This window comes from Pseudopipra pipra, chromosome W (genome assembly GCF_036250125.1).
Source record: "Pseudopipra pipra isolate bDixPip1 chromosome W, bDixPip1.hap1, whole genome shotgun sequence".
NCBI lineage: Eukaryota > Metazoa > Chordata > Aves > Passeriformes > Pipridae > Pseudopipra > Pseudopipra pipra.
Window position 1 is genome coordinate 22,648,612 of NC_087580.1, and position 25,685 is coordinate 22,674,296.

General features: G+C 53.6%; 2 protein-coding genes and 1 long non-coding RNA gene across 3 annotated transcripts in view; 1 reads left to right on the forward strand and 2 right to left on the reverse strand.

Moving 5' to 3' along the window:
* Window positions 1-25,685, reverse strand: part of LOC135405712 (uncharacterized) — a 958,894-nt gene that overhangs the window by 885,859 nt on the left and 47,350 nt on the right. The gene's annotated exons all lie outside the window — the stretch shown is intronic.
* Window positions 6,850-14,433, forward strand: LOC135406364 (zinc finger protein 501-like). Its single transcript, XM_064640768.1, has 2 exons — window positions 6,850-6,923; window positions 12,424-14,433. Exons 1-2 carry the CDS (start codon window positions 6,850-6,852, stop codon window positions 13,700-13,702), a joined length of 1,353 nt encoding a protein of 450 aa, XP_064496838.1. The 3' UTR covers window positions 13,703-14,433.
* On the reverse strand, window positions 24,442-25,020 carry LOC135406366 (olfactory receptor 14J1-like; the record flags this gene model as incomplete). Its single annotated transcript, XM_064640769.1, has 1 exon — window positions 24,442-25,020. A coding segment is annotated over one exon (579 nt), but the record flags the coding sequence as incomplete, so codon positions are not given.

The following is a 25,685-nucleotide window of genomic DNA, read 5'->3' on the forward strand; positions in this document are numbered from 1 at the left end:
CTCCTCTTCTCCAGCTGAACACACCAAGTGCCCTCAGTGTCCTCACACGCCTTCCCCCCAAGGCCCTTCCCCATCTTCCTTGCCCTCCTTTGGACACTCTCTAATGGCTCAATCTCTCCCTTCCATTGTGTCCCCCCAAACTGCCCCAATGGTGCAGGTGAGGCCGCCCCAGGGCAGAGCAGAGCGGGACAATCCCCTCCCTGGCCCGGCCGGCCATGCTGGGCCTGATGCCCCCAGGACAGGCTTGGCCCTCCTGGCTGCCAGGGCACTGCTGACTCAGGGCCAACTGGCCACCCACCAGCACCCCCAGGGCCCTTTCCCGGCACTGCTTTCCAGCCTCTCCTTCCCAGTCTGTCCGTCCATGCGGGGTTGCCCCATCCCAGGGCAGAATCCGGCACTTCCCCCTGGTGAAGTTCTCAGGGCTCCTAAAGAGCCGGCAGGTCACGGGATGTCAAAGAGCCCCACGGAGCTAAAGGGACCCTTGGGACACTGTGGAACCTCATGGAATCAAAGGGCCTTTGTGACATGTGGGGCCTCATGGAACAAAAGGAATCCTGGGGAACTGCAGAAACACATAGAAGCAAGTGGCCACTGGGACACATGGGGCCTCATGGAATCAAGAGGCCATTGTGACACTGCAGGGCCTCTTTGAACCAAAGGGGTTTGTGCTGGGCTGTCACAGGCCAGGGCAGGGGCAGCTGGAGAGCCCCTGGCCCAGCCATGAGTCACGGGCTGAGCCATCAGCTCCTGCTGAGAGAAGGGACCTCACAGGTCCTTCTGAGGGGGTTAATAGTGGGTCTATTGGCTCTCAGGATGAAGATATTGACTGGGGAAGCTTTCGGGTGTATCCTTGATGATAAGGAAGTCAGTACATGGCCCTAATGGGGAAAACAAAGGCAGACTGTAAAGTTGGTAGGCCTAGGATGTGGAACTGCAATAAGGCCTTGAGCTTTGCCAAATGTATCACCAATAGATCCTAGCCAATGAAAACACTGTTGCTTGCCCACCTAAAATAAGGTTACTGCTTGCTGCTAGCAAGGGGTATAAAAAGACAGATGAGAAAATAGAGACATCTTTTCTGCACACAACCAGACTCTTTGTGTCTTTATCGACCGTCACGACTCTTCACCGACAGTTTTGTTATTGCTGGGCAGCACTTGCACAGCTCCAAGGCCTTTCCTGCCCCTGGTACGGCCACGCTGGGGAGGGAGCTGGGGGGGCGTGGGAGGGTGGGAGGAGACACACCTGGGCCAGGTGACCCCCCTGAGCCAAGGGCTGCTCCAGACCATGGACATCACACTCTGGGTGTGTAGGGGGGAACTTTGGAGTGATGGTGTTTGTCTGCCCAGGTCACCGTTACTCGGGACGGGGCCCCGCTCTCCTGGAGGTGCTGAACACCTGCCTGTCCATGGGAAGCTGGGAATGAATTCCTGGTTTGGCCTTGCACGTGTGCACGTCTTTGACTCAACCCAGGGGTTTTGTCACTTCTACCCTTCTGATTCTCTCCCCCATCCCACTGGTGGGGAGGGAGTGAGTGACTGTGCAGTGCTGAGTGTCTGGTTGACATTGCTAAACCTTGACAGATGGAAAGTCCACAGGTCTCTGGGTCCCTGTTCTGGTGCTGAACTGTCCTCTTGATGGGTTTTTAATAATTATAAATTTTTTATGCCAAGTTACTCAAGCCTTACAGAACTCAGTGCAAGATTTCATAGCAGGGCAAGGTGCCCTTCATATCCTTTAGCTTTTTAAGCTGATTCCACACAGGGGCACTGTCCATAAGCCATGAGGCCCAGCAAGGGATTTGTCAAACCCAAGGGGAGTCACCTCTCATGGGCTGTGTCACCTCTGGGGCTCACTGATGACTGACCACAATTGCACTGTTTCCCCTTAATGTTACATTGGTCAGACCCAGCTGGAAGGAGCTCTTGGCATTGAACTCTTTTGGGGCACTGAAGGTGCTCTGGAGGACAAAGATGTCATGGCAGGGCAGGACATAACAGGAATGCCTCAGGACACCGTTCCCCTCCTGGAGAAGGAGGAAAGCCAGGCTGGACATGTGGTTTTGTTGGAGCAAATATGGGATGCTTTGTTCAGGCAACCACATACCCCAGTGGGACTTGTAGCATTTGGGACCATTTTACACCCTCTGTAGGATCACTTTGTCCATAGGAGTCTCTTCAAGGCCATTCTCACTTCCTTATTGTTCAGAATATAGATGAGAGGGTTAAACATGGGAGTCACAACTGTGTCAAACAGGGCAGAGTATTTGTCAGGATCTCCAGAATCCCTCGAGTGTCCCTTTAAGTAGACAACTGTGGCTGAGCCATAGAAGAGTGTCAGCACCTCGAGGTGTGAGGAGCAGGTGGAAAAGGCTTTGTGCCTGCCCAGAGCTGAGGGGGTTTTCAGAATTGCCCTGATGATTTGAATGTAAGACAGAACTATCAAGCAGAAGGGAAGGATTACAAAACCCAGGGTGATGGTGTGCAGCCCCACTTGGTGCCAGAACGTGTCTGCACAGGCCAGGTCCAGCAGCGGGGGGACGTCCCAGGAGAAGTGAGGAAGGTCACGGGATGCACAGAAGGGCAAAGGGAACAGCTGGTAGGTCTGTCCTACCTGCACTGGTGCCACAGCCCCCCAGGAGCCCAGCAGCAGCCTGGTGCAGAGCCCCTGCTCATGGCCAGGGCACAGGGCAGGGGGTGGCACTGGCCATGGAGCACTCGTAGGCCATGGCAGCCAGGAGAAGGCTTTGGGTGCTGCCCAGCAGAACCAGGAAATACAGCTGGGCAGCACAGCCAGGGAAGGAGATCCTGCCATCTGCCCTCAGGAGACACACCAGCATTTTGGGCAGAGTGATGGAGGTGTAGCAGACCTGCAGGAAGGACAAGTTCCTCAGGAAGAAGCACGTGGGGCTGTGCAGGCTGGAGTCCAGCACAGTGAGGAGGCAACCAGGCTGTTCCCTGCCAGCACCACCAGGTAGATGAGCAGGAACACCGGGAAGCACAGGCCCTGTGGCTGCAGTGTCTGCCCCTTGCAGAACAGTCTGGCTTACATTCCTTGTCCAGATCTTGAAGAGATGCATTTAATGTAAGAACACTGAGAAGAAAGAGGGTGAAAAAGGAGGAAAGTGATGAAAATGGGGAAGCAAGGCAAGGCAAGGCAAGGCAAGGAGAGGCAATCCGAACAAAGCAAGGCAAGGCATGGCTCAGTTCTTAGACCCTGGTGAGAGAGATTAATCCCAGCTCTCCTCACATGTGGGAGCTCATCCCCTGGCACTCTGTCAGCACACAGAGATCTGGGAGACTGTCCAAGATCTGAATCATTCACCTTTACATGGTGAGGGGTGAATCCCTTTGGAAGTAAACCAGGCTTCTCTCTTCCAGGGAATCCAGTGGCTCTGATGCATCCAGGGGGCATTTTAGCAGGACAGGGAAGCAACGGTTTGTGCAACAATAACCAGGGTTCCTAACTGTGCTAAAAGACAGGTTAATGCAAGCAGTGCCAGTGTGTCCTGCAGTTTTTAGTCATCCAGAGAAGAAAGTGGTTCAAAGAGGGTGATCTCCCCATGGTACCTGGTTTTCCTGAACAGGTCAGGTTTTTATAACTTCTGAAAGAGTCACTGATAATCCAACATTCCCAACCTTGCTGCTCTGTCCCTGGGATTCCTGAACCCTTACAACACCCACTGAGAAGTCTTCTTAAACTCGGAGGTGTCACTGATGACAACAGCAGGTCAGAAAACATCAAGTATCCAATTAGCCAAGGGACAAGCACAGGGCATTTTTTCAAGAGAAAAAACTGAATTCACACAAACATGTCATCCTAATACTTTTCATGTTTTCCCACAGTATTTGTGCCATTTTCCTGTGAGTTTTATCTTTCTCATAGAGGTTTTCATTCAAAATTTCCAAGATCCAATTAAAGTTTGCATGAGAGAAAAGTCCCTATGATTGTTTTCTAATCTACCAACTTCATATACAGAAAAATTAAATATTCTCATTTAAAACCCAAACAAATCATTGAGACACCCACATTTATTTTAATTTAATGCTTTAACTCAAAGCAACCATTCCCATGCAGATTCTCCACATACCAGCAATCCCTCCTTGTTCCCAAATGTTGTCAAAGTTGCAGCCTCCTCTTTTTAACTCTCGGGTGTCTCCGTGCTCCAAAGATCTCGGGTGGAGCCCAGGACAGGCCAGTTTTGCTCCCAGGAACCTGCCAGAGCCCTTCTTAGGTGGTGCCAATCTCACAGGCAGCGTTTCCCAAAGCTGGAGGAAGCCTGAAAAGGAAGGAAACTTCCCCAAAGCCAAGCCAGGCTTTTCTCAGCATCTGAGCTGCTGCCCAGAGCCTTTGCCTCCCTGCACCCACGGCCTCCAAGGATCTGCTGGAGAGTCCCTGGGGAGGCTTTGTCAGGAATGGCCCTCGGGGGGCTCCTTAAGGCTTCAAGGGACTGCAGGATTTTCAGAGCAATTTGGGTTTTTCTTTTGATTTTGCATTTCTGAGAGGTTTGTGCAACCACGGCCTCCAGTTCTCTGCTGTAACGAGTCCCGTGAGAGCCTCAGACAGTGACAACCCTCAGGGGGGCTCGTTAATGCTTCAAGGCACTCAGGGTTTATTGAGGTACTTTTTTGACACTGAGCCTCTGAGAGGTTTGTTCAGTCATGGCCTCCAATGACCTGCTCTAATTAGTCCCCTGAGAGGCTCTGTCAGTTGGGACACCCAGTGGGGCTCGTTAATGCTTCAGGGACTGCAGGGTTTTCACAGGACTTTGTGTTCTGCTTTCCACACTGAGTGTCTGAGAGGTTTGTGCAATCCTCTGCAGTTACCTGCTCTAATGAGTCCCTTGAGAGGCTTTGTCAGCTGTGACACTCTGGGGGGCTCATTAATTCTTTGAAGTAGTTCAGTTTTTAAGGGCACTTTGGCTTTTGCTTTTGACACAAAGTCTGTGACAGATGTGTGCAATCATGGCCTGCAGTGATGTCCTTCAAGGAGTCCTTGAGGAGCCTGGATTGGGAATGGCCCTCAGTGGGACCCATTAATGCTTCGAGATACTTTGAGTTTCTCTTCTGACTTGGACTCATAGAAAGGTTTGTGCAATCTCCTCTCAGAGGAGAACCTCACCTGAGGTTCAAGGACTCGGCACCAAGTGCACCGTGGGGACCACGGGGCTCCTTAAAATCCATCAAGTGCTAAGAAACCACAGCTCTGCCTTGATTCTCCTCTAGTCTAGTGCAGTTAATGAGGAAGTTTTCTTAAAACGCAGAAATACTTCAAAGAGGTTCTAATAAACATGCATTCCTATTTTCAAGGGTGTAGTTTGTTACTTTTCTCCTTTGAGAAGAGTTGGTTGCATCATTCTCTGATTGATATGGATCCAGGGTCTCTCCTAAGGAGGTTTGGACTGGTTGGAGCTTTCCCTTGAGGTCTGACACAGTGTGGACAACCTTGCTCCACATTTCCCAACCCCATCCTGTCTCTGCTCAGTCTCCTGGGTCCTGCTTTGCTCACAGAACTCAGCAAAGAGGGTTTTTTCTTCTTTTTTTGCAGCAATCTGGAGCCCATAAGGTTCACCTTTGGTAACAGACCCTCCTCAGCTGTGAGCCAAGTCCCTGCTGCCAGCAGTGAGGTTCAGCTCCCCCAAGACAAAACCGTGCCAGAAATGTTTTAGACACCCAGGAAGTGAAATAATAAACAGGAATAAAGAGTTGGTACTGGGGGGCATTTGGGGATCCTGGGGGGCACTTATGGGGCAGTTTTGGGGGGGACATTTAGGGGACACTTGGACATCCAGGGGGCGCTTTGAGGTCGGGGGCCGCGCCGGGGCTGGATGCCTGAAGAATGGACACACAGCCCTGGAACCGTTGGATCTCCTGGATCATTGAAGTGCCTCTAACTGAAGGTGCATGGCCTGCCTGCCCCTCCTGAGCACCAGCTCCATCTCCTGCTCCTGCCCAGCAGCTTTCCAGAAATCCAGGGCTGGGTGTGGATTGAACACTATGGCAAGGGGCAGGATAAAGTTGCTTGGCTTCCACCCTTGATGTCTCAGTGTTTGTGATCTTGGGAATCCTCACGAACCTGAAACAATGGGAGATTAGCTGTTCTCATAAGATGTGTACCTGGAGATTTTTTTTTGATCTGTGTTTAAGTCTTCCTTGAAAATACAACTGATAGAGAACAATGGAAAAAAAAAAAAAGGGGGGGAAAAAAAAGAAAAAAAGCAAATACAAAGACAAAAAGGGAGAAAAAAGAGAAAAAAGAGAAAAAAAAGAGAAAAAAAAGACAGAAAAAACAGGAAAAAATGGGACAAATAATTAAAAAAAAAAAAAGAAAAAGGGGAAAAAAGAAAAAAGGGGGAAAAAGAAAGCAGAAAATAAAGAAAGAAAAAAAGAAAGAAGAGAAAAAAAGAAAAGACAGAAAAAGAAGAAAACCGAAAAACGTATTATCCTCACTCCGCACGTGCAAATGGCCGCTGTGACCCGCCGCAAGGACTACAACTCCCGTGGTGCCCCGCGCAGTGCGCAGGCGCGGCAGTGTCCGTGCGGGGGCGTGGCCGCGCGCTGATTGGCTGCGGCGGTGTTCTCTAAAGGCGGTGCGCGCGCAGAGCGCCGTGTTGACTTCCGGGAATCGTTGATGGCGGCGAGGCCGCATTGTGCTGTGAGAGCTGGGGGGGTGCGGGAGAGCGGGGTCTGGGGATCCCCTCGGGGGCTGCGGGGAGCGCGGCTGGGGGTGGAAAGGCTGGAGGGCTCGGGAGGGTTTGGCGGGGGGGTTCGGGGGTTCCCGAGGGTCAGAGCGCGGGGCCTTGGAACCCTCTCGGGGGCCGCGGGGCCCGGGGGCCTCCCAAGAACCCGGATGGTCGATTCGGGTCCTGAGAAATTCCATCGGAAAAAACATTCGAAACTACCCAACCAACCAAAAAAGGAAAAGTGAGAAAAAGTTGAAGGAAAAACTGCAAGGGTCAGGATGATTTTATTGCTTTGCTTCAGTTTTTCCTTGGTCTCCTCCTTCTCAGATTCTTTGCTCCCTTCCTTTACAGAAAGCTCTTTTGCTGTTCTGTGGCTTTGGGGTCCCTGAGGGGGTTTTGGGGTCCCTTGGGGGCTTTTAGGGGTCCCTGAGAAGGTTTTTGGGGGTCTACGAGGGGGTTTGGTGTCCTGAGGGGACTTAGGTGGATGTTGAAGGTTCTTGAAGGGGTTTGGGAATCCCTGAGGGAGTTTTGGAGTCTCCGAGGAAATTGGGAGGTCCTGGGGGTCTTTGAAGCAGTTTTGGGAGTTTCTAGGGGGATTTTGGAAGTCCCAGAGGGTTTTGAGGGCCCTTGAAGAGGTTTTTGGGTCCCTGAAAGGGCTTGGGGGACCCAGGTGGGTTTTGCAGGTCACTGAGAGGGTTTGGTGGTCCGGGGGGGGAAGTTGATGTCTCTGAGGAGATTTGGGGTGTCCTTGATGAGGTTTTGATGAGTCCAGGGATGGATTTCTGAGGGGCTTTCAGGAGTTTTGAGTCTCAGGACTCACCTGTTTGTGGTGCTGCCCCTCCTCTTTCCCCCCAGACATCATTAACCCCCCCCAAATGTCTCCTAACCCCCCTTTTCCCTTTAATCCCCTTCCCTCACAGATCTCTTTTAACCCCCCAAGACCTCTTTTAACTCCCCTAAATGTAACCAAAGCCCCCCCCAAAACCCCCAAATCCCCATCCAACCCCCCCAGATCTCCCACAGCCCCCCCCTCAAATCCGTTCCAACCCCCCCAAAGAGGGATCACCCGGCACCCTGGGACAGGAACACAGTGGGCTGTACTGGGGGCACTGGGCTGTACTGGGAGGGCACTGGGGGGGCTCAGGTGTCCCCCAACAACGTGGCCCAGCTCCAGGAGAGATCTGGGGAGCAGTGAGGGGGTACTGGACTGTCCAGGTCTGTCCAGGTCTGTCCAGGTCTGTCCAGGTCTGTCCTGGTCTGTCCTGGTCTGTCCTGGTTTGTACCCCCAATCCCCAAAGCCCCTCCCCAGCTCCCCCAGGACCCTCCCACACCCCAAAGCCCCCCAGGCCCCTCCAGGCCCCTGACTTGGTCCTGCTGCCCCTTGAGCATCTGCAGCTGCTGCAGAACCAGGCATTTCATCAGCAAATGTGCAGCTGACACCAAGCTGGGGGTGTGTTGATGTGCTGGAAGGCAGGAGGGCTCTGGAGCACAAGTGGTGTGAGGAGAGGCTGAGGGAGCTGGGGGTGCTGAGGCTGGAGAAGAGGAGGCTCAGGGGAGACCTCCTGACTCTCTGCAAGTCCCTGCCAGGAGGGTGTAGCCAGGTGGGGGTGGGGCTGTTCTGCCAGGAAGCAGCAGTAGGACAAGAGGGCTGGGTCTGGAGCTGTGCCAGGGGAGGTTTAGGTTGGATATTGGGAAGCAATTTTTTGCTGAGAGAGTAATGAGGCCTTGGAATGGGCTGGGCAGGGAGGGGGTGGAGTCCCCGTCCCTGGAGGTGTTGAAGGTGAGAGTGGATGTGGCCTCAGTGCCATGGTCTGGGAAGCACGGCGGGGTTGGATCCAGGGTTGGGCTTGATGATCTCAGAGGTCTTTTCCAACGTGGCTGATTCTGTGATTCTCTGATTGCCATTCCTGTGGCAGCACATGCTTGAGGCTCCATCCCCAGGGGGATAGAGATGTCTGTCCATATCTATCTGCAAGGTTAGTCTGTAAATGTGTGGTGTTAGAAAAGCAGGCTGACTTCTGGGCTGGTTGTAGAAGGGGAAAGAAGCCCCCAGCCCAGTGCAAGCAGGCAGCCCTCAGCTTGCACCTGATGTCCCCTCCCTGCAGGTTCCTGTCCTTGAGCCCAGGCCCTGAGGTGAGGCTGAGAAGTGGCGCGGAGGTGAGCCCAGAGCTGTCCCTGAGGTGAGGCTGAGAATAAGTGCAAGGCAGAGGTGCTGCTGAGGAAGGAGAGCCCCGTGGTGGGGAAGGCACAAAGCTGTGTGTGCCCATCCCCGAGCAGGTGCTGTGTCCATCCCCTGTGTGCCAGGTGAGCTGGGGCTTTGCTGCAGAGCTGCGGGCGCTGATTTGAGCGGCTGCAAGTGCTGAGATGGTGGGCACCCAGGAACACCAACTGTGCCTGGCCACGGAGCCTGCAAGGAGGAGCAGAGACAGCCCTGGCAGTGTGGGGGGCCAGGTTGTCCCTGTGCCTTCCCCTGCAGGCCCTGGCTGTCCCTGCTGGGCCCCTGTCCATCCCCATCAGGTCCCTGCCCGTCCCCCCGGGCTGAGCTCCCCCCAGGAAGTGCCGTGGAGCTGAAGCTGCTGCCATCCCCCCCTGCAGCCGCTGCCCCAGGCAAGGGAGCAGCAAAGGCAGGGCCAGGAGCAGAGGCAGCAGCAGGGGAGCCCTGGGGGGGCCGGGAAGCTCTTGTGTGGGGCAGGAAAGAGGCGCTGGGCACGAGGCCGGGGCTGTGCTGAGCAGGCCCAGCCCTCACATCCCCCCAGCCAACGCCGGCTGCCCGGGGGGCTTGGGAGGGACCCCCAGCCCGTGTGCCCCACACTGAGCTGGCAGAGAGAGAGCCAAGGGACAGGGATGTGGGCAGGGCCCCGGGTGAGGGACAGGCAGGGCCATTGCAGGGCCACGGTGAGGGCACAGCCTGTGGCAGCAGAGCTGCCCAGGGCCGGGGGCAGCCGGGGGTGTTGGGACCAGCCAGTGCTGGGGCCGAGCAGAGCACGAGGCCTCTTGCAGAGCCCTGGAGCAGCCTCCCACTTGCCAGCCCCGCCCTGGTGGGGTGACACTGTCCCCTCCCCACAGGACACTCCCCCAGAAATCTTCGTGGGGGCCTTTTGTGTCTATTCCTGGTTGCTGATTGATGCTGGGGACCTGAGGGACCCTCTGCAATCCCATCCATGGGGCACAATCTCCTCTGCAGAGCTCAACTCACTGCAGACTTTGCAGGGAAATCTGTGCTGGCAGCTGCATCCTGAGCCCCAGGGCAGTTTGTATCTCCGAGTGCTGGTCCATCCTGGGGACCCAAGGGCTCCTCTGCCATTCCATCCATGCAGCAGGAGTCACCCTCCTGCCCTTGACTCCCTGCAGAGGAACAAGTGCCCTCTCTCTGTTTGGGAGAAGCCAGATGCTGCCCCTGGGCCATCAGAAGTGGTGCTGAAGCCTCTTTCAGCCCAGCCCCGGGTGCAGTTTTCTCATCCCCTCAGCGAGTGCCCGCTGCCCCAGCCGGCACTGACCAACCAGGGCGTTTGGCACACTTGGATTGGTGGTTTGGAGAAGGAGTCCCAGGCTGGCAGGGGGCCAGATAAGCTTGAGGAACAGCCCTGACGAGGTGCCTGCACTGGCAGGAGCCAGGGGATCGCTGCCCTACGGAACCAGCTGGAGCTCTGGGTGAGTGCAGGATGGAGCAGAGCTGCAGCCCAGGAGGAGCCCACACCGGACCAGGGGACGCCCAGAGGAGGTTGAGAGCCCATGGGAAGCCCCTGCAGAGCCGTGGGAGCAAAGCCCTGGTTTCCAGGGCTGCCCCCCACCCCAGTTTGTTGGGTTTAAGTGCAAACTGCAGCAGGGCCGTCCCTTGGCAGCAGCCGGTGCCGTGACACAGGCTGGGAGATGTGCCAGCCCAGGAGGGACTGAGGGCAGGGGGTTCGTAGGGACCATCCAGGGCCCCTCGCTGCCCACTGATGGAGAAGAGAAGACAATGCCAGGAGGAAGGAACTGGCTGGCCCAGAGGCACAGGAGGGAAGTCAGGCACTCTGAGCCATACCTGGGGAAAGGAATTGCAGCAGGGGGAGATCGGCACCACCAACTCCTTGAGCACCTCCTCAGAAGGGCCCCCAGACTGTGATGGAGGAAAGAACTGCAGCTGTGACTGGTGGGCACAGGGAGGAGGGAGACAGCCAGCGTAGAGGGCTGGGAGCGGGAAGGGATAAGCTGAGAAGGTGACGGGATAAAGAACTTGTGTCGAGGTTTCTCAGTCAATTGGAGTGATTTTGTGGCACTGCTCGGCTCCGCGGGGCTGGGGAGGTGGCAGCGGGACACCCTAACCCACAGCCCCCCAAGGACCCCCAAAAACATTCAGAGCCCACCCAGGACCTCACCCAACCCCTTTTCTGGGGCACTTCTCTGGGCACTGGTGGTGCTGGGAGCCCCCCCGGCTGCGGGCGAGGAGCTCTCGGGTGAGCGGGGGGTGGGAAGGGGGAGGTCGGTGAGAAAAGGGGGGTCAGAGAGGATAAAGGGGTGGTGGGACCCCAGACTGAGTGGGAGGGGAGTGGGACCCCCAAGAGTGGAGGGGGGAGGGGCTCTGAGGTTTGGGGGATAATGGAAAATGGATGGAAAGGTCAGAAGAATGGGGAAAGGGGAGGGTGGGACCCCCAAACTGAGCATGAGGGGGCTGGGGAGTGGGGGGATGATGTGGGAGAGGGAGGAAAAAAGTGGGGGTTGGGACCCCAGAAGTGATCCTGGACAGGCTGGGAATTGAGGGGACCATGGAAAAGTGGAAGGAACAGGGAAAAGTGGAAAAGGGGAGGTGGTCTGGACAGTCTGACAGTCCCATGGGAGTCTTTGGGCACAGGGGAGTTGGCAAAGGGGGGTGGCCCCCCAGAGCTCCCAACTTCCTGTGGGGTACTGGGGCTGCTGGATCCAATGTTCTCAGGGCACAGACATTTCTTTGGGCCAAAGAGCCCTAAAACACTTGGCACAGACCACACTTTACCACCAGCTGTTCTCCAACTACTCTGCTGGTTCAGAGCAGCACAGTAGGACAGTGGGGACCCCTGGGATCCCCGGGACAGCAAGGTGGAGAACCTGGAGAGGGGGAATGTCTGGGAACGTGGCACCCTGAAGGTGAGAGTCAGAGGAGAAGGGACCCTTGGGACTCCCAACACTCCCAGCATCCCTAAATGGGACCCCCAGCATCGCAGACAGGGGAGACCCTCTGAACCCCAGAGGGGAGAGACCAGAGAGGGGGAACTCCTGGGAGAGATTTTTGGGCTAATCTTCATATTTTAGAGTACTTTTTAGCTGAATCTCAACTTTTTGCAGTTTGGACAGGCAGGAGTTTTCTCACTATTTCTGAGGAGCTTTTGCCTGAATTTCGATTGTTTGGGTTTTTCTGGGCTGAATCCTGGTGTTTTGGAGGTTTTTATGGTCACAGGATGCCCGGTGAGTTCTAGAGATGGACTTGGGCAGGAGGAACCCCCAAACCAACACACTCAGCCCTTGTTTTCCCCCCCATCAGGATTTCTCCTTCCCAAAGCTTGGGCAGATGAAGGAGGCTGCGAGGAAGAGGAAGATGCCTTGGGCCCCCCAGGCAGGTGAGGAGGCAGTCAGTGTCCCTTTGGGCGGGTGTTGTGCTGGCTCTGTCAGCCGAGCATGGCCCCGGCTGCAGGACAACCCCGCTGGCGCCGCCGTCCTGCCGGGGCCGGAGTTGGGGGGATGTCCTTGGCCTTCCCTGTGGGCCGGAGGCAAATCCCCTCCCTGTCCTTCTTGCTTCCTGCCCCAGGCCCCGAGCTGAGGACGGAGAGCCCGGAGGACAAATCCCCCCGGCAGAGCCTGGTGGGAGAGGCCGTTTTGAAGGGCTCCCCGGCGCAGGAAGGCAGCGGGGAGGAAAAGGGCCGGAGATCCCCCCGCAGGAGGGGCTCCAAAGCCAGCCCAGGGTGCTCTGAGGAGGAAAGAGCCAGCCTGTGCCGGGAAGGCGGCCGGAGCTTGAGGGGGAGCTCTGAGCTGGTGGTCCCTGAGCAGCCTCCCAGCAGGGAGAAGCCCTTCAGGTGCCTGGAATGTGGGAAGAACTTCAACCTGAGCTCCAACCTCCTCACCCACCAGCACATCCACACTGGGGAACGTCCCTACACATGTGGGGAATGTGGGAGGAGCTTCAGTGATAGCTCCACCCTCCGCAACCACCGGCGCATCCACACCGGGGAACGACCCTACAAGTGTGGGGAGTGTGGGAAGAGCTTCACGCAGAGCGCCAACCTCCACAAACACCATCGTATCCACACTGGGGAACTGCCCTACACATGTGGGGAATGTGGGAAGAGCTTCAGGGACAGCTCCACCCTCCGCACCCACCAGCGCATCCACACTGGGGAACGACCCTACACATGTAGAGAATGTGGGAAGAGCTTCAGCTACAGCTCCCACCTACGCAACCACTGTCGTATCCACACTGGAGAACGGCCCTACGTGTGTCAGGAATGTGGGAAGAGCTTCAGTGACATCTCCACCCTCGTCAAGCACCAGCGCATCCACACCGGGGAGCAGCCCTACACATGTGGGGAGTGTGGGAAGAGCTTCAGTACGAGCTCCAGCCTCCTCACCCACCGGCGTATCCACACTGGGGAACGGCCCTACAAGTGCTTGGAATGTGGGAAGAGGTTTCAGACCAGCTCAAATCTCCTCCAGCACCAGCGGACGCACAGGGATGAGAGGCCCTTCCGCTGCACCGACTGTGGGAAGGGCTTCAAGCAGAGCTCTGACCTCAACACCCACCGACGCATTCACACCGGAGAACGGCCCTACAAGTGCTTGGAATGTGGGAAGAGGTTTCACACCAGCCCACATCTCCTCCTGCACCATCGGACGCACACGGATGAGAGGCCCTTCCGCTGCACTGACTGTGGGAAGGGCTTCAAGCAGAACTCCGCCCTTGTCACCCACCGGCGCATCCACAGCGGGGAGAGGCCCTACAAGTGTGGGGAGTGTGGGAAGAGCTTTGCCCAGAGCTCTGCCTTAACCTCACACCAACAGACCCACTGTTAAAAGAAGCGCTACGAGTGGCCCGACCCCCATTGGATGATCCATAGGAACTCATTTTGGGCACAGACCTGGTGACCCTTGTTCCAGGTGATCCATGCTGGGCACACACCTGGTGACCCCTGTGTCCAGCCCTTGTCCCGACCCCCCTGACAGCGAGAGTGACCCAGGGTCTTGTTAACTGATCCCTTGGGGAAGATTACAGTTAGTTTATCTATCTATCTATCTATCTCTCTATATATGTAGGGTTCACTTTAGATCAGTTTTGTTTCCCTGTAGAGTAGGTTTGGGGCAGTTTTGGCTCCTGTCTATAGTGAACTAAAAGCATAAAAATAACACTTCCTCTCTCTGGCTCCAAGCCCAACCTGTCCCTTCCAGGGGTGGATGTTCCCCCCCCTTCCCCAGGTGGTTCCTTTGCCCCTGGGCAGCAAAGCCCCCGCTGCTTCTGCAACGGGAGAGTGTTGGAGCCGTGGACCATTAACATTCCAGTCTCTCCCAGCTCTGCACCCCAAAAGTCGAGCGGGATCAACCTGTCACCTCAAAGTGGCTCAATCCCGTAGCAGTTCATATTCCAGGAAGAATGCCAAAGGGCATCCTGGGACTCAGAGTCCTTCGGTCTCTGTCGCACGTGCGCAGTGAAGTGCTCGGATGGGAGTGCTTGAGGAGGTCCCATGTCACCGTTTGAAGTGTCTGTATAAGCTTGTGTTGATCTTAATAAAGCTCATTGGGTTACTGCACCCCCGTGTCGACTGGGTTCGTGCAAGACAAATGCTCTAAATGGCCGCCCCAATCGGGACATTCAACAGGCATCGGTAACCAGAGGCCAAAGGCCTTGGGACATCTTGCCATGGCATCCGTCCTGATGGAATTCCAAGGAAAAAGGAAGAGCTCTTCGACAAATCGTGCGCATCAGTCACCTCTGCAGAAACAGGACAAAAAGGGAAAAAGGACAAAAAAGGACAAAAGAAGAAAAATCCGGCTTCAGCAAACAAGAGGTGACCTATTAGGATGGGAGGGATGTATTCCCACCCACGAGGGGAGGTGTTCCCCAGAAATTAAAGAAGAAGCTGAAGCCATCAGCCAATTCTTAAAAACGCTGGACAAAGACGTAGCAGAAAATAAACTGTTGGTGCTCTTAAATTGGATCATCACAAATGAACCGGCACTTCCATCAACCGGAACCCATCAGATACGATCTTGGCGAGGAATTGGAAACGGACTCATCAAAAAAGCGAGTTCTGGAGGCGTTGGAGGCATTTAAAAACTGGGCTGCATGGAAGGAAATAACGATGGCCTTATATGCTCGCTACGGGGGAGCAAATCCAGCCGCAGCAATGGGCCCTGCTTCCCCTGTCCCTCCTGCAGCCCCTGCTGTAAGGGGGGTACTTTTGAATTAGATGATCAATGGAGCATAGAGGCGTGAGAACGGGATCATATTAGGATGCAAAACCAGCCAGAGTATGGTACAATGTAACTTCATGGCACAAGCTAATTGGAAGGTCCATTGTGCTTTTTAGCAAGTCAGCTTGATATCCCCTATTATCAGAGCTGAGTTCTTCCTTGGTTTTGCTACATATTGCAAGATAGATACATCTACCCTTGAAACACAGTGGTAGAGGTCATACATAGGGGTGAGAAAGATGATGATGGGAGGAAGATGATGTGGGCAGGGGTTGCTGGCCCCTTGCCCTACAAGTGGGGCAGGCACAGACTGTTGCCATGAGGTGATGATCAGGCGGGGTTTGGCTGCCATTCAGGCATCACCTTATACTGGGTACTGGCCCTACGTGGTGTAATGTGGAACTGATAAAAAGTCAGAGCTGCTGAGTTGAGCGATACTCATCCTACCACCGAGACTGTGTCGCTCCGCGGGGACGCCCGCTAAGCACGGGCACCGACCAGCTGCTGCAGATCCTGACAGCCCTGGCCTGTCTGTGTGGGTAAGCACAGGTTATTGAGAGGAATCAACTGAGAGAACAAACTTTTTAATATCCTTTTAGTGTTCCTTTAACTCCCCTTTTATGTTTATAGTATTTTTCCTTTAGTTTCCCTCTTTACTAACCAATATCGTGTTATCCATAATATTGTGTTAAGATCCTTTTTTGGTATCCCTTTTCACTAGTTAATACTGTATTAAATGCTGTTTGTAGTATTTGTTTTAATGCCACCCGATAAGGTAGTTATTTTGTATCCTTTTTTAGTTTTTAATTCCTCTTGCTCAGTTTATTACTATTATTATTATTATTATTCTCACTGTAATAAAAGATATTTTGTGTGTTTGAGTATTTCTGGCACTTGTCTTTATTCCGGACATGTATCCAAACGAACTGCTACACTTTCACCTGCTGTTTCGACCCTCGCCCATCGCTACAGGACTTTTTGCATGTGGGTAAAACCTTCAAGCCTGTGCAATGGATTTTTTAGGTGAGATGCAGTCTGCGTGGAACTGAACCCACCCTTTAATCCTGAGGTTCATCTGCCAGGGCCGAGCGAGCTTGGACGGTGGCAGCGAGGTCCTCAGGACGTAGGTTTGATTAGAGTGACCTTCTCTTAGATGGATGGCCTTACAGGGCTAAACGAGCTCCATCTGCCCGGGTTTGGGATTAGAGTTGTCCTTCTCCTAGGATGACTGCCAGAAGGCTAACGAGCTCATCCTGCCCACGGATGTATTGTATCTGCCCCTGCTGTTGTGACCTGTCTGGCATGGGCGACCCTACCGAAGGCTGTACCATCGCCAGCATAGCTCGTAACCACACAGGGGCACACGGGCTATGTTCCTGTTAGAATGGTTTGGGAAGTCTTTCATTTCCTACTTTACTATCACCTATTTATATACAAACATAAGGAGATCCCCAGGAACAACCCTTTGTCCTGCCCACCCTATCAGGATGTAACAGAGCAAAGCAAATATATCCAGAACATGCCGAACCTGGGCAGTAGCCACAGGTGAGCCAAAAACAAGCAGACAAACAAAGTGACCAACCGTTCTGGCCCCCGTACTAATGCAAGGCTGGGGTGCCTTTCAAGGCCCCAGCTGGGCTGGGACCCCCATGACTCGAAAGGAACCCCACTATCCACCCTGACCATATCCTTTCTCCACTGAGTTACCACGTATCTCCAGGGGCACTGCTCACCTGTGACACTTCCTAAAGGAGTACCCCACTCTCCCTCCTGCCAATCAGAGGACCCCATGGCCCACACTATACCCCTCCTCTCTCTTCTCCCATCCCCATTCCCCTGTACCCCCCTTCCAATCCATTAACCCCCCTCCCCCTTCCCTTTCCTCCCCAAACCTGGACCACCTCTGTGGGCTCCAAAGCTGCTCTCTCCTCCTCCATGGGTGTGCAGCAAGTGCCAGAAGGCTCCCACACTCTCTCTCCCCTCTCCTGTTGTGGCCTATGCGCGCATGGCGCCGGGAGGGGCTCCCGGGGGGCTCCCAACCAACCCAGGACCCCACCACATACACGCAGCCAGCCTGGGACACACCACTCCCACCTCACGGCCAATATAAAAAAAAAAAAAAAAATGTAAAGATGATACATGTTAATAAACATCAAAACTCTTCCCTCAGCTCTGTGCAATGTCCCGGCAACATCTGATGTGTCACCAATTCACAAGGCATTTCCATACAGGAAGAGCTTTAGACACAAACATAAGAAAAGTTTGTTCTCTGATAGATACAAACACAATTAAGATGTTGACTAATGTGCTATTTAATCTTCTGACAGACTGGGCAGCTCCCTGAAGCTCAAAGCATGAAACCATTGTAATTGAGAAGCACTGAATGAGCAGAGAGCAACTGGAGGGGGAAACCAGGGAGCAACAGGAAGGACACACATCCAGCAAGTCTGCTGAAGAGATGTCCTTAGACAGGGCCATTTAAACAGGAGAGGTGGAAACACCTGGAGGGAGAGGGAGATGAAGTTATAGATGGAATAGTGGTACTACAGGTGGAGGGGCAGATCAGTATTTCTTCTCCTGCCATCAGCACACGTCCAGGAAATTCTTGTTCTGCCATGGTGGGAAAACTTTGCCATTTCTTAAAAGTACTCCAATGACCCAGTAATGAAAATGTGCTTAAACATTATTTAAATGTAAAAGTATTAAAGCTGTGCCTCTTTCCAGACAGACATCACTTGTCTGGCCATGAACAGGCAGCCCCACAGGCTGTGCTGGATTATGGGGTGTCTCCAGTGGCACAAAGGAATCAAGGGGCCATTGGGACACTGCAGGGCCTCATGGAACCAAAGGATCCCTGGGACACTGCATGATGAAAAAGGGAATAGAATACAGAGATGGAAAATGTCATGGTTTCAGGAGTTTTAGTATTTTAGGTCGTTTTTCCAACACTGCTTTGCAGGGACTGTCTCTTTAAGAAGGAATGCCTGCCCCACGCTGGGGCTGGGCAGGGAGGGGAAGAAAGAAGGAAAATGCCAGGCATCAAATGGAACTTTTTCTCCTCCCTGGACCCCGGGGTTGGTGCCTGGAGAGTCCCCACGGCGCCGTCCTGCCCCGGGGCCCTGCTGCTGCCGCCCCGAGCGCTGAGCTCGCTCAGCACCACGGCCGGGGAGAGCCCCAGAGTGACCCTGAGCCCAGGAACGTGCTTCTGCTTGTGCCCCCATTTCCCAGACTTTCTTTGGCTTGCTGGGGTAGAGGGGGGTGGTTATCAGGCAGGACCCTCCACCATTTTTCCCCTTTGTTCCGGGAATGCCAGGTGGGTGAAGAATTCCCCTCTTTGTGGGTCAGCTGTTCCCTGTATATCTTTGTGGTTGCTGCTATTTCCTTGTCAGTAAACTCTTAGTTTTAAGAGTTTTATCTCTCTGTATTGGTAAGAAATAAAAAGGGAGGGATTCATTTCATTGGAGTTCCCACCCCAATTTTTATCTTTAACCAGTTGCATGAGGTTGTGCAAAGTCACAAATGCCCAATCATTCCATAACGTTCCACAGTGTCCCTGGATTCCTTGGGTTCCCTGAGGTCCTAGACTGTCACAATGGACATTTGATTCCATGAGGCCCTGCAGTGTCACAACTGCCCCCTGATTCCATGAGATTCTGCAGAATCCCAGGTTTCCATTGGTTCCATGAGGTCCTGCAAGATCACGGTGGTCCCTTGATTCCATGAGGTTCCACAGTGTACAAGGTTTCTTTTGGCTTTGTAAGGCCCTGCAGAGGCACAATGGCTCCTTGATTCCATGAGGTTGCACTGTTTCCCAGTGCTCCAGAAGGCCCTGCAGTGTGACAATGGCCCACTGATTCCATCATTTTCCCCAGTGTCACAATGGACCCTTGATTCCATGAGATTCTGCAATGTCCAGTTGGTTCCCTTTGGTTCCAAAAGGTTCTGCAAGGTCACAATGGACCCTTGATTCCCAGGGTCCTTTTGATTCCATGAGGTTCCACAGTGTCCCATGTTCCCTTTGGTTCCAGGAGGCCCCAGTGTATTCCAGTGGCCCCTGGATTCCAGGAGATTCCACAGTGTCCTGGGGTTCCCTTGTCTCCCTGACTTTTGGCAGTGTCCTGGGGTCCCTTTGTTCCCAGGAGGTTCCTTTGTTTCCATCAGGCCCTGCCACGTCCCAGACTCCCTTTGGTTCCATGAGGTGCTGCAGGGTCAAAATGTCCCCTTTATTCCATGAGGTTCCACCATGTCCCAGGGTTCCTTTGGTTCCATGGGGTTCCACAGTGACAAAACTCCCTGCTTCTTATCCTTCCAAAATTTGTGGTCCCATTCTCTCCCTGCCTGGGATGGAGCCCCATTGTGTTTGTGCAGGAATGGATCCATGGCCATCCTGCCACTGCCCCAATTGAATGCTGCACAAACGTCACTGCAGGCCCGACCCTGGATGCAGGAACAGTCTGGGAACTCCAGGCCTGCTGACATTCAGCAGAGCCAGTCGGGGTCCCAAAGAGCACAAGGGATTGACTGCAACCCCTGCAGGTCTCTGGCATTGCTGGGGACAAAGGCAGGAACTGCCAGGAGCTCTGCAGAGCCCTGACAGTGCCACTGCAATCCCAAGCTGCATTGCCCGGGGCAACCCTCAGCACAGCCAAGGCCACAACCCTTCCTGAAAGGTGTCCCTTCTGGGCAGGGCCAGGGGGACAAACCCCTCCATCTGTCCCTGCACATGTTGGGTCCAATTCTCATCCCCCACTTAGGGACAAAGTCAGGCTCCATTGGGTGTTTAGCTTTGCATTTGCTTCACTCTTTTGTGCTTCCAACACACACACCCCCCAGTCTGGGCAGAGTCTGGCCCCCCAAAGAACACAAGACATGACTAGTTGTGGCTCCTGCTGCAGTGGCTGGAACTTGGGCCACAATCTGTGCCAGGAGCAGAGAGGTCCCTCCCCACAGAAACTTCTTGGCAATGGAGTTCTTAAGAAAAGGGGACAGGCTGTGGGGATCACTTGCAGGGCACAGCCAGGGACGTGTCTTGACCAGCCTCCTGTTTAACATGACCAGGTTTTTCATTCCTTTTTCTCTCTGTTTTCTCATGCTTGGTCCTTCAGAAACCACTGTGATCCTACCCTTGCTTTGGTTCTTTCCTAGAGATCCCAGGACAAGTCTTGCCCAGTCCCCAAATCCCCTTTTTGACTACCCATCATGAGTCTCAGACCCCAAGGCCAAATCCCCCATCCTCAGCTGCAAGGTCACCCTGAGAGGTTCTGCCATTGACCCACTTGGTTACAGTTTCCTACAGATACCTTGGAACTTCCTTGGAATTAATTTGTTGCCTTTTGCGCTTAGAATGACTTCTTCAAAAACATGGTAATTCATATTCTAGCAATGGAAATTCTTCTAAAAATTAGCTTGAGACTTTAGACTCAAAGAATGACAGAATGCTTTGGCTTGGAAGGGATATAAAAGCTCATCTGGTCCAAACCCCTGGACGTGGACAGTGACATCTTCACTAATTGAGGCTGCTCAAAGTTTCTAACCTTGAACAAATCCAGGAAGGGGACTTCCTCTTCTCTGGGAACCTGATGCATTTTTTGCCAGCCCCACTGATAAGTATTTCTTCATTTTATCCAATATAAAGCTCCCCTATTTCAGTTCAAACCATTGCCCCATATTTCTCCACTACAGGCCTTGATAAAATGTATCCCTTAGACTATGAGGACAACGTTTTCATCTGCAAACACCTTGGAGAGTGCTCAGAGAAGTCTTTACAAAAAGTTTTTCTTAGGAGCATCTGTTTTGGTGCATCCACCCCCAATCTCCTCAGGCCTGGTCAATGATCTCAGGAGCTCCTGACAAGCCTTGACCAAACCAGCTGAGCAATGAAGAGCCCCTGGACTGGACCAGGGCTGTGGGGAAGTGTCCCTGGACTGGACCAGGTGCTCCTGGATGATACAGGTGGGAACAATCTGGAGTGGAACAGTTTGGGAACACAAGATAATCAGTCATCCCATGAAAGCCTTGGAACATTCCCTACCTGAATTGTAGCCCAAATGGAACAGTTTGGATACAATTCCCAAATATTTTGGAAACTCCAGTCATTCCTGACACCAGGATGGAAATTCAGCAGATAACTAAAGCCAGTCCCCTTGGGAGCCCACACCCAGCAGGGCTGAGGGAGGCCCTGGCAGCTCCCCAGCACCTCCCTCTCAGTGGGACACCTCTGGCAGCCTCTCCCAGCTCGGGAACCCTCCAGTTTGCAACACTCCAAAGAGCGGCGCTGATGCCCAGGACAATTCTGATCCCCCTCCACAAACACTCCTCCAGCTGGGACCCTTGTCTGGTGGGAAACACAAAGGGATTTGGGGGAGTGTTTCCCTGACAACAGGAGAATTTGGGAGAGGGACCTTTACCAACCCAGCTATTGATGTGTGCACACATCTCTGCCTGGGTGTGGGTGTGAATTGACTGTGGTGGGAATGTTGTTGTGAATCTCTAATTCAGTCACTGTTAAAATTGTGGCAAATGCTGTTGAATCACTTGATAACAGTTTAACAGGTCAATAATTAAATGCTAATAATTACTTTTGCCCTCTTATCTTTGGGTTCAAATTCTTTGCATCCTGACCCTCTTGCATCCCAAGGCTCTGTGTAAATCATTCCTTTTCATCAAAAAATATTTTTTCCGTGTTGTCCTCTTTAAAATCTTCCTCCTTAGCTAAACTACAAAACAACCCTAATTAGTTGTTGATGTCTTGAAGACATGAAGACAATTAAAGGAAGAGAAAGAAATTGTTTTTCCATTTTTTAATGAGCCCCACGGTGTGTTTAGAGATGAGTCCCTCATCCTCACGTACTGAGAGAAGATTGAAGCAGCTGCTGAAGAAGTCAGAAGCCAAACTCCAAGTGCCTTGAAGCATTGCTGGGCCCCACTGAGGGCAGGCACTGCCAAAGCCTCCCCAGGGACTCCTTGGAGCAGCTCCTTGGAGACCAGGAGTGCAGGCAGACAAAGGCTCTGGGCAGGCCCCTGCAATGCTGAGCAAAGCCTGCCTTGGTTTTGTGGAGCACAAAGGCCAAGGCCTGAGCCCCAGGCCCTGGCCCAGCAGATCCTGTCCCTCCCGGCTGGCTCAGGGCTGTTTGGGGGCACTGGGATGGGAGGGGGAGGAACAACAAAGGCCCAAAACTGGGCAACCCCTGCCAGGCTGCTGAGGGAGGGGCGAGGCAGAACCCAAGGGCAGAACCTGCCAGGAAAGTGGCTTGTGGTGGCCTGAGTGGCAGAGGCAGCTGCCAGAGGCAAGGGGACAAAGGCCTGGGTGCCTTTGGGCCTTGCAGCCCTGCCAGAGCCCTTGGCCATCTCTCCTGCAGGCTGTCCTGCCCTGGCCCTGCTGCTGCTCTGGCCTTGCAGGCTGCACACACCCCTCCTGCTTTCCCACCCCCTCCCAGCAGCATTTCTAGACCCTCCCTGATGGCTCTGCACCAGCTCTGGCTGTTCCCTGGAACACAAAGCCATGGGCTGATCCTGACTCCCTCTGGGTGACCTTTTGCAGCACAAGGGTCCCCATTGAGTGACATTTATTTTTCCTTTCCTTCAGTCCAACCTTCCATGATACTCTTTGTGGAGATTTCATTCTATTTCCAAAATGGAGAAAAGCTCCATCCTGTCAGATCCCCTCTGGACCCTCTCCAGTTCTTCCTCATTCCTCCACAATGGGGAACCTCACAGACAGACAGACCAGTCCAGATGTGGTGACCCCAGGACTGAGTCCAGGGGGTGACAACTCCCTTATCTGGGTGCCCACACCCCCCCAAGGCAGCCGCATGTGCAGATGGCCTTAAATCAAGGGGCCATTCTGATTCTTTGTAACGTCACGGAATCAAGTGGCCCTGTGACACTGCAGGGCCTCATGGAACCAAAGGAATGCAGGGACACTGTGGAATCTCGTGGAACCAAGGGACCATTCTGATATGCGGAGTCTCTTTGGAATAAAAGGACCCCTGAGACATCTCAGAGCTTCATGGAACCAAGGGGCCACTGTGCCTCCCCAGAACTCCATGGGATCAAGCAGAGCCGCTGCCTCCCCCCCGCCGCCGCACGGACCGGAGTCGCCGGCTCTGCCCCGCTTGGACACCTCTGGAGTCAGCGTGTTCTTGGGCAGCACAACTGATCTCAGACCAGAGGGTTTCCCAGATTTTGCTTTGTCCCCTCTTTCCACTGTTTTTTTTTCTTGTTCTTTGTTCATTCAGGAGGAAAAGGGGGAAGGGAGGCACGTGTTGATCCCTGTTTTTACTTGTTTACAAAAGAGAGTTGGGGCGGGGGGAGAGAGGAGGCAATTTCTCTCTCTGCTGTTGCTTTGAATTGTCCTGTTGGTATTGCTGGTTTTGCTGCCATATTTCTTGTCAGTAAATTGCTATTTTTTCACTTTTACCACCTTGTATTTTTTTCTCCCTGTATCAGAGGGGAAAAAAAGAGGAGTGAATTCATTTTATTAGAGTTCCCACCCCAATAAGTGTCTTTAAACCAGGACAGGTTGCTCAAGGGCTCCCTGAAATTTGGCATCATTCACAAAGGACTTGAAAATACGTTTTGTCCCATTGTACAGAGAGACCTTGTGCCTGCCCACGCTGGGCAGGAGCTGCCCCAGGATGGCAGCTCTGAAGCACTCCCAGGATGTCCCTGTGAACAGGAGGGGAAGACTGGATCTGAAAATGGAACCTGGAAAGCAGAGAGCAGCAGTGTCATGGGGACACTGCAGGAGAGTTGCAGCCCTGGAGCAAGGTGACAGAAGAAGTGACCCAGTCCATGCAGTGGCCTCAGAAGATCCCAGAGCATCCTGGAGATGCTGGAAGGGAACCCAGCTCTGCTTCACAAGTTCCCAGGGCCTGTCCCTGCCTGTGCTCCAAGGGCTTCCACCCCCCAGGACTGTGCTCAGAGAGCACTCAGGCCTTACCCCGAGAAAGGGGCTCAGGAGGACAGTGTGGAAGTGGCAAGAGAGCAGCTCTGCAAAGACCAAGCCCTGCTGACCCTGGCAGTGCTGCTGGGCTGGGATTATTGTCCCCTTCCCCTTTGCAAATACACCCTGTCCTGCAGTGTGCTGTCCTTTAGGAACATCTGAGAAGAAGGGTCTTGGACAAAGAAGGCACTGCAGGGTCCTTTATTTTGTTTAAATAGTCAGAGAGCACAATTCATCATTTTTACATCTCTGGGTCAAATTCAATGGGTAGACACTAAAATAGAAGGCAGATGCATAATAATATTTGATTGCAGAGAAAATTATTGCAAGAAGAATCCAATGACCTCCATGAAAAACCTGAGCAGGAAGGCTGGACCATTAGTGAGTCCCATTCTCAATGCTATGAACCAGAAAACAGGCACTTTATTGCTCCTGAAAAGCATCCAGTCATCATTTTCCTCAGGGCATCCTTGAGCTCCTGGTTCCTCAGGCTGTAGATGAGGGGGTTCAGTGCTGGAGGAACCACTGAGTACAGAACTGATAGTGCCAGATCCAGGGATGGGGAGGAGATGGAGGGGGGCTTCAGGTAGCCAAATGCAGCAGTGCTGAGGAACAGGGAGAGCACGACCAGGTGAGGGAGGCACGTGGAAAAGGCTTTGTGCCGTCCCCGCTGAGAGGGGATCCTCAGCACAGCCCTGAAGATCTGCACATAGGAGAAAACAATGAAAACAAAACAACCAAACACTAAATAGGCACTAACCCCAATGAGACCAAGCTCCCTGAGGTAGCCTGAGTGTGAGCAGGAGAGCTTGAGGATGGGGGGGATTTCACAGAAGAACTGACCCAGGGCATTGCCCTGGCACAGGGGCAGGGAAAATGTATTGGCTGTGTGCAGCAGAGCATTGAGAAAGGCAGTGGCCCAGGCAGCTGCTGCCATGTGGGCACAAGCTCTGCTGCCCAGGAGGGTCCCGTAGTGCAGGGGTTTGCAGATGGCAACGTAGCGGTCGTAGCACATGATGGTGAGGAGGGAAAACTCTGCTGAGAAGAAGAACATAAAGAAAAAGAGCTGTGTAGCACATCCCATGTAGGAGATGGTTGTGGTGTCCCAGAGGGAATTGTGCATGGCTTTGGGGACAGTGGTGCAGATGCAGCCCAGGTCTGTGAGGGAGAGGTTGAGCAGGAAGAAGCCCATGGGGGTGTGCAGGTGGTGGTCGCAGGCTACGGCGCTGAGGATGAGGCCGTTGGCCAGGAGGGCAGCCAGGGAGATGGCCAGGAAGAGCCAGAAGTGCAGGAGCTGCAGCTCCCGCCTGTCTGCCAATGCCAGGAGGAGGAACTGGGCCATGGAGCTGCTGTTGGACATTTGCTCCTTCCCCAGAGTATTTGATCTGTTGAAGAGGAAAAGTCACTGCTGAGTTAGACCAGGCTTCTGCAGCCAAACATTACCTGTCTCAGCCACCCCACTCTCAGGCTCTCTCTCCTCTCTCAGACCTCCCTGCAGCTCCCTCCCCTGAGCTCTGCCTTTTGCTGCCTGAGGGGACCATTGGAAGCAGGAACTCTGGGATGGGCTCCCAAGGACTCCTTCTTGCTCTGCTGAGAGAGGGAACTTGGAATGCAGGGTGATCTCAAATTAAATGTACTCGTGAT

Bases quoted from the DNA above. Each gene is read 5' to 3' on its own strand.
- LOC135406364 (XM_064640768.1), top strand. From the start codon at position 6,850: ATGGTCGATTCGGGTCCTGAGAAATTCCATCGGAAAAAACATTCGAAA. The intron at 6,924-12,423 runs GTGAGAAAAAGT...CCCCTCCCTGTC, and splicing joins AACCAACCAAAAAAGGAAAA to CTTCTTGCTTCCTGCCCCAG.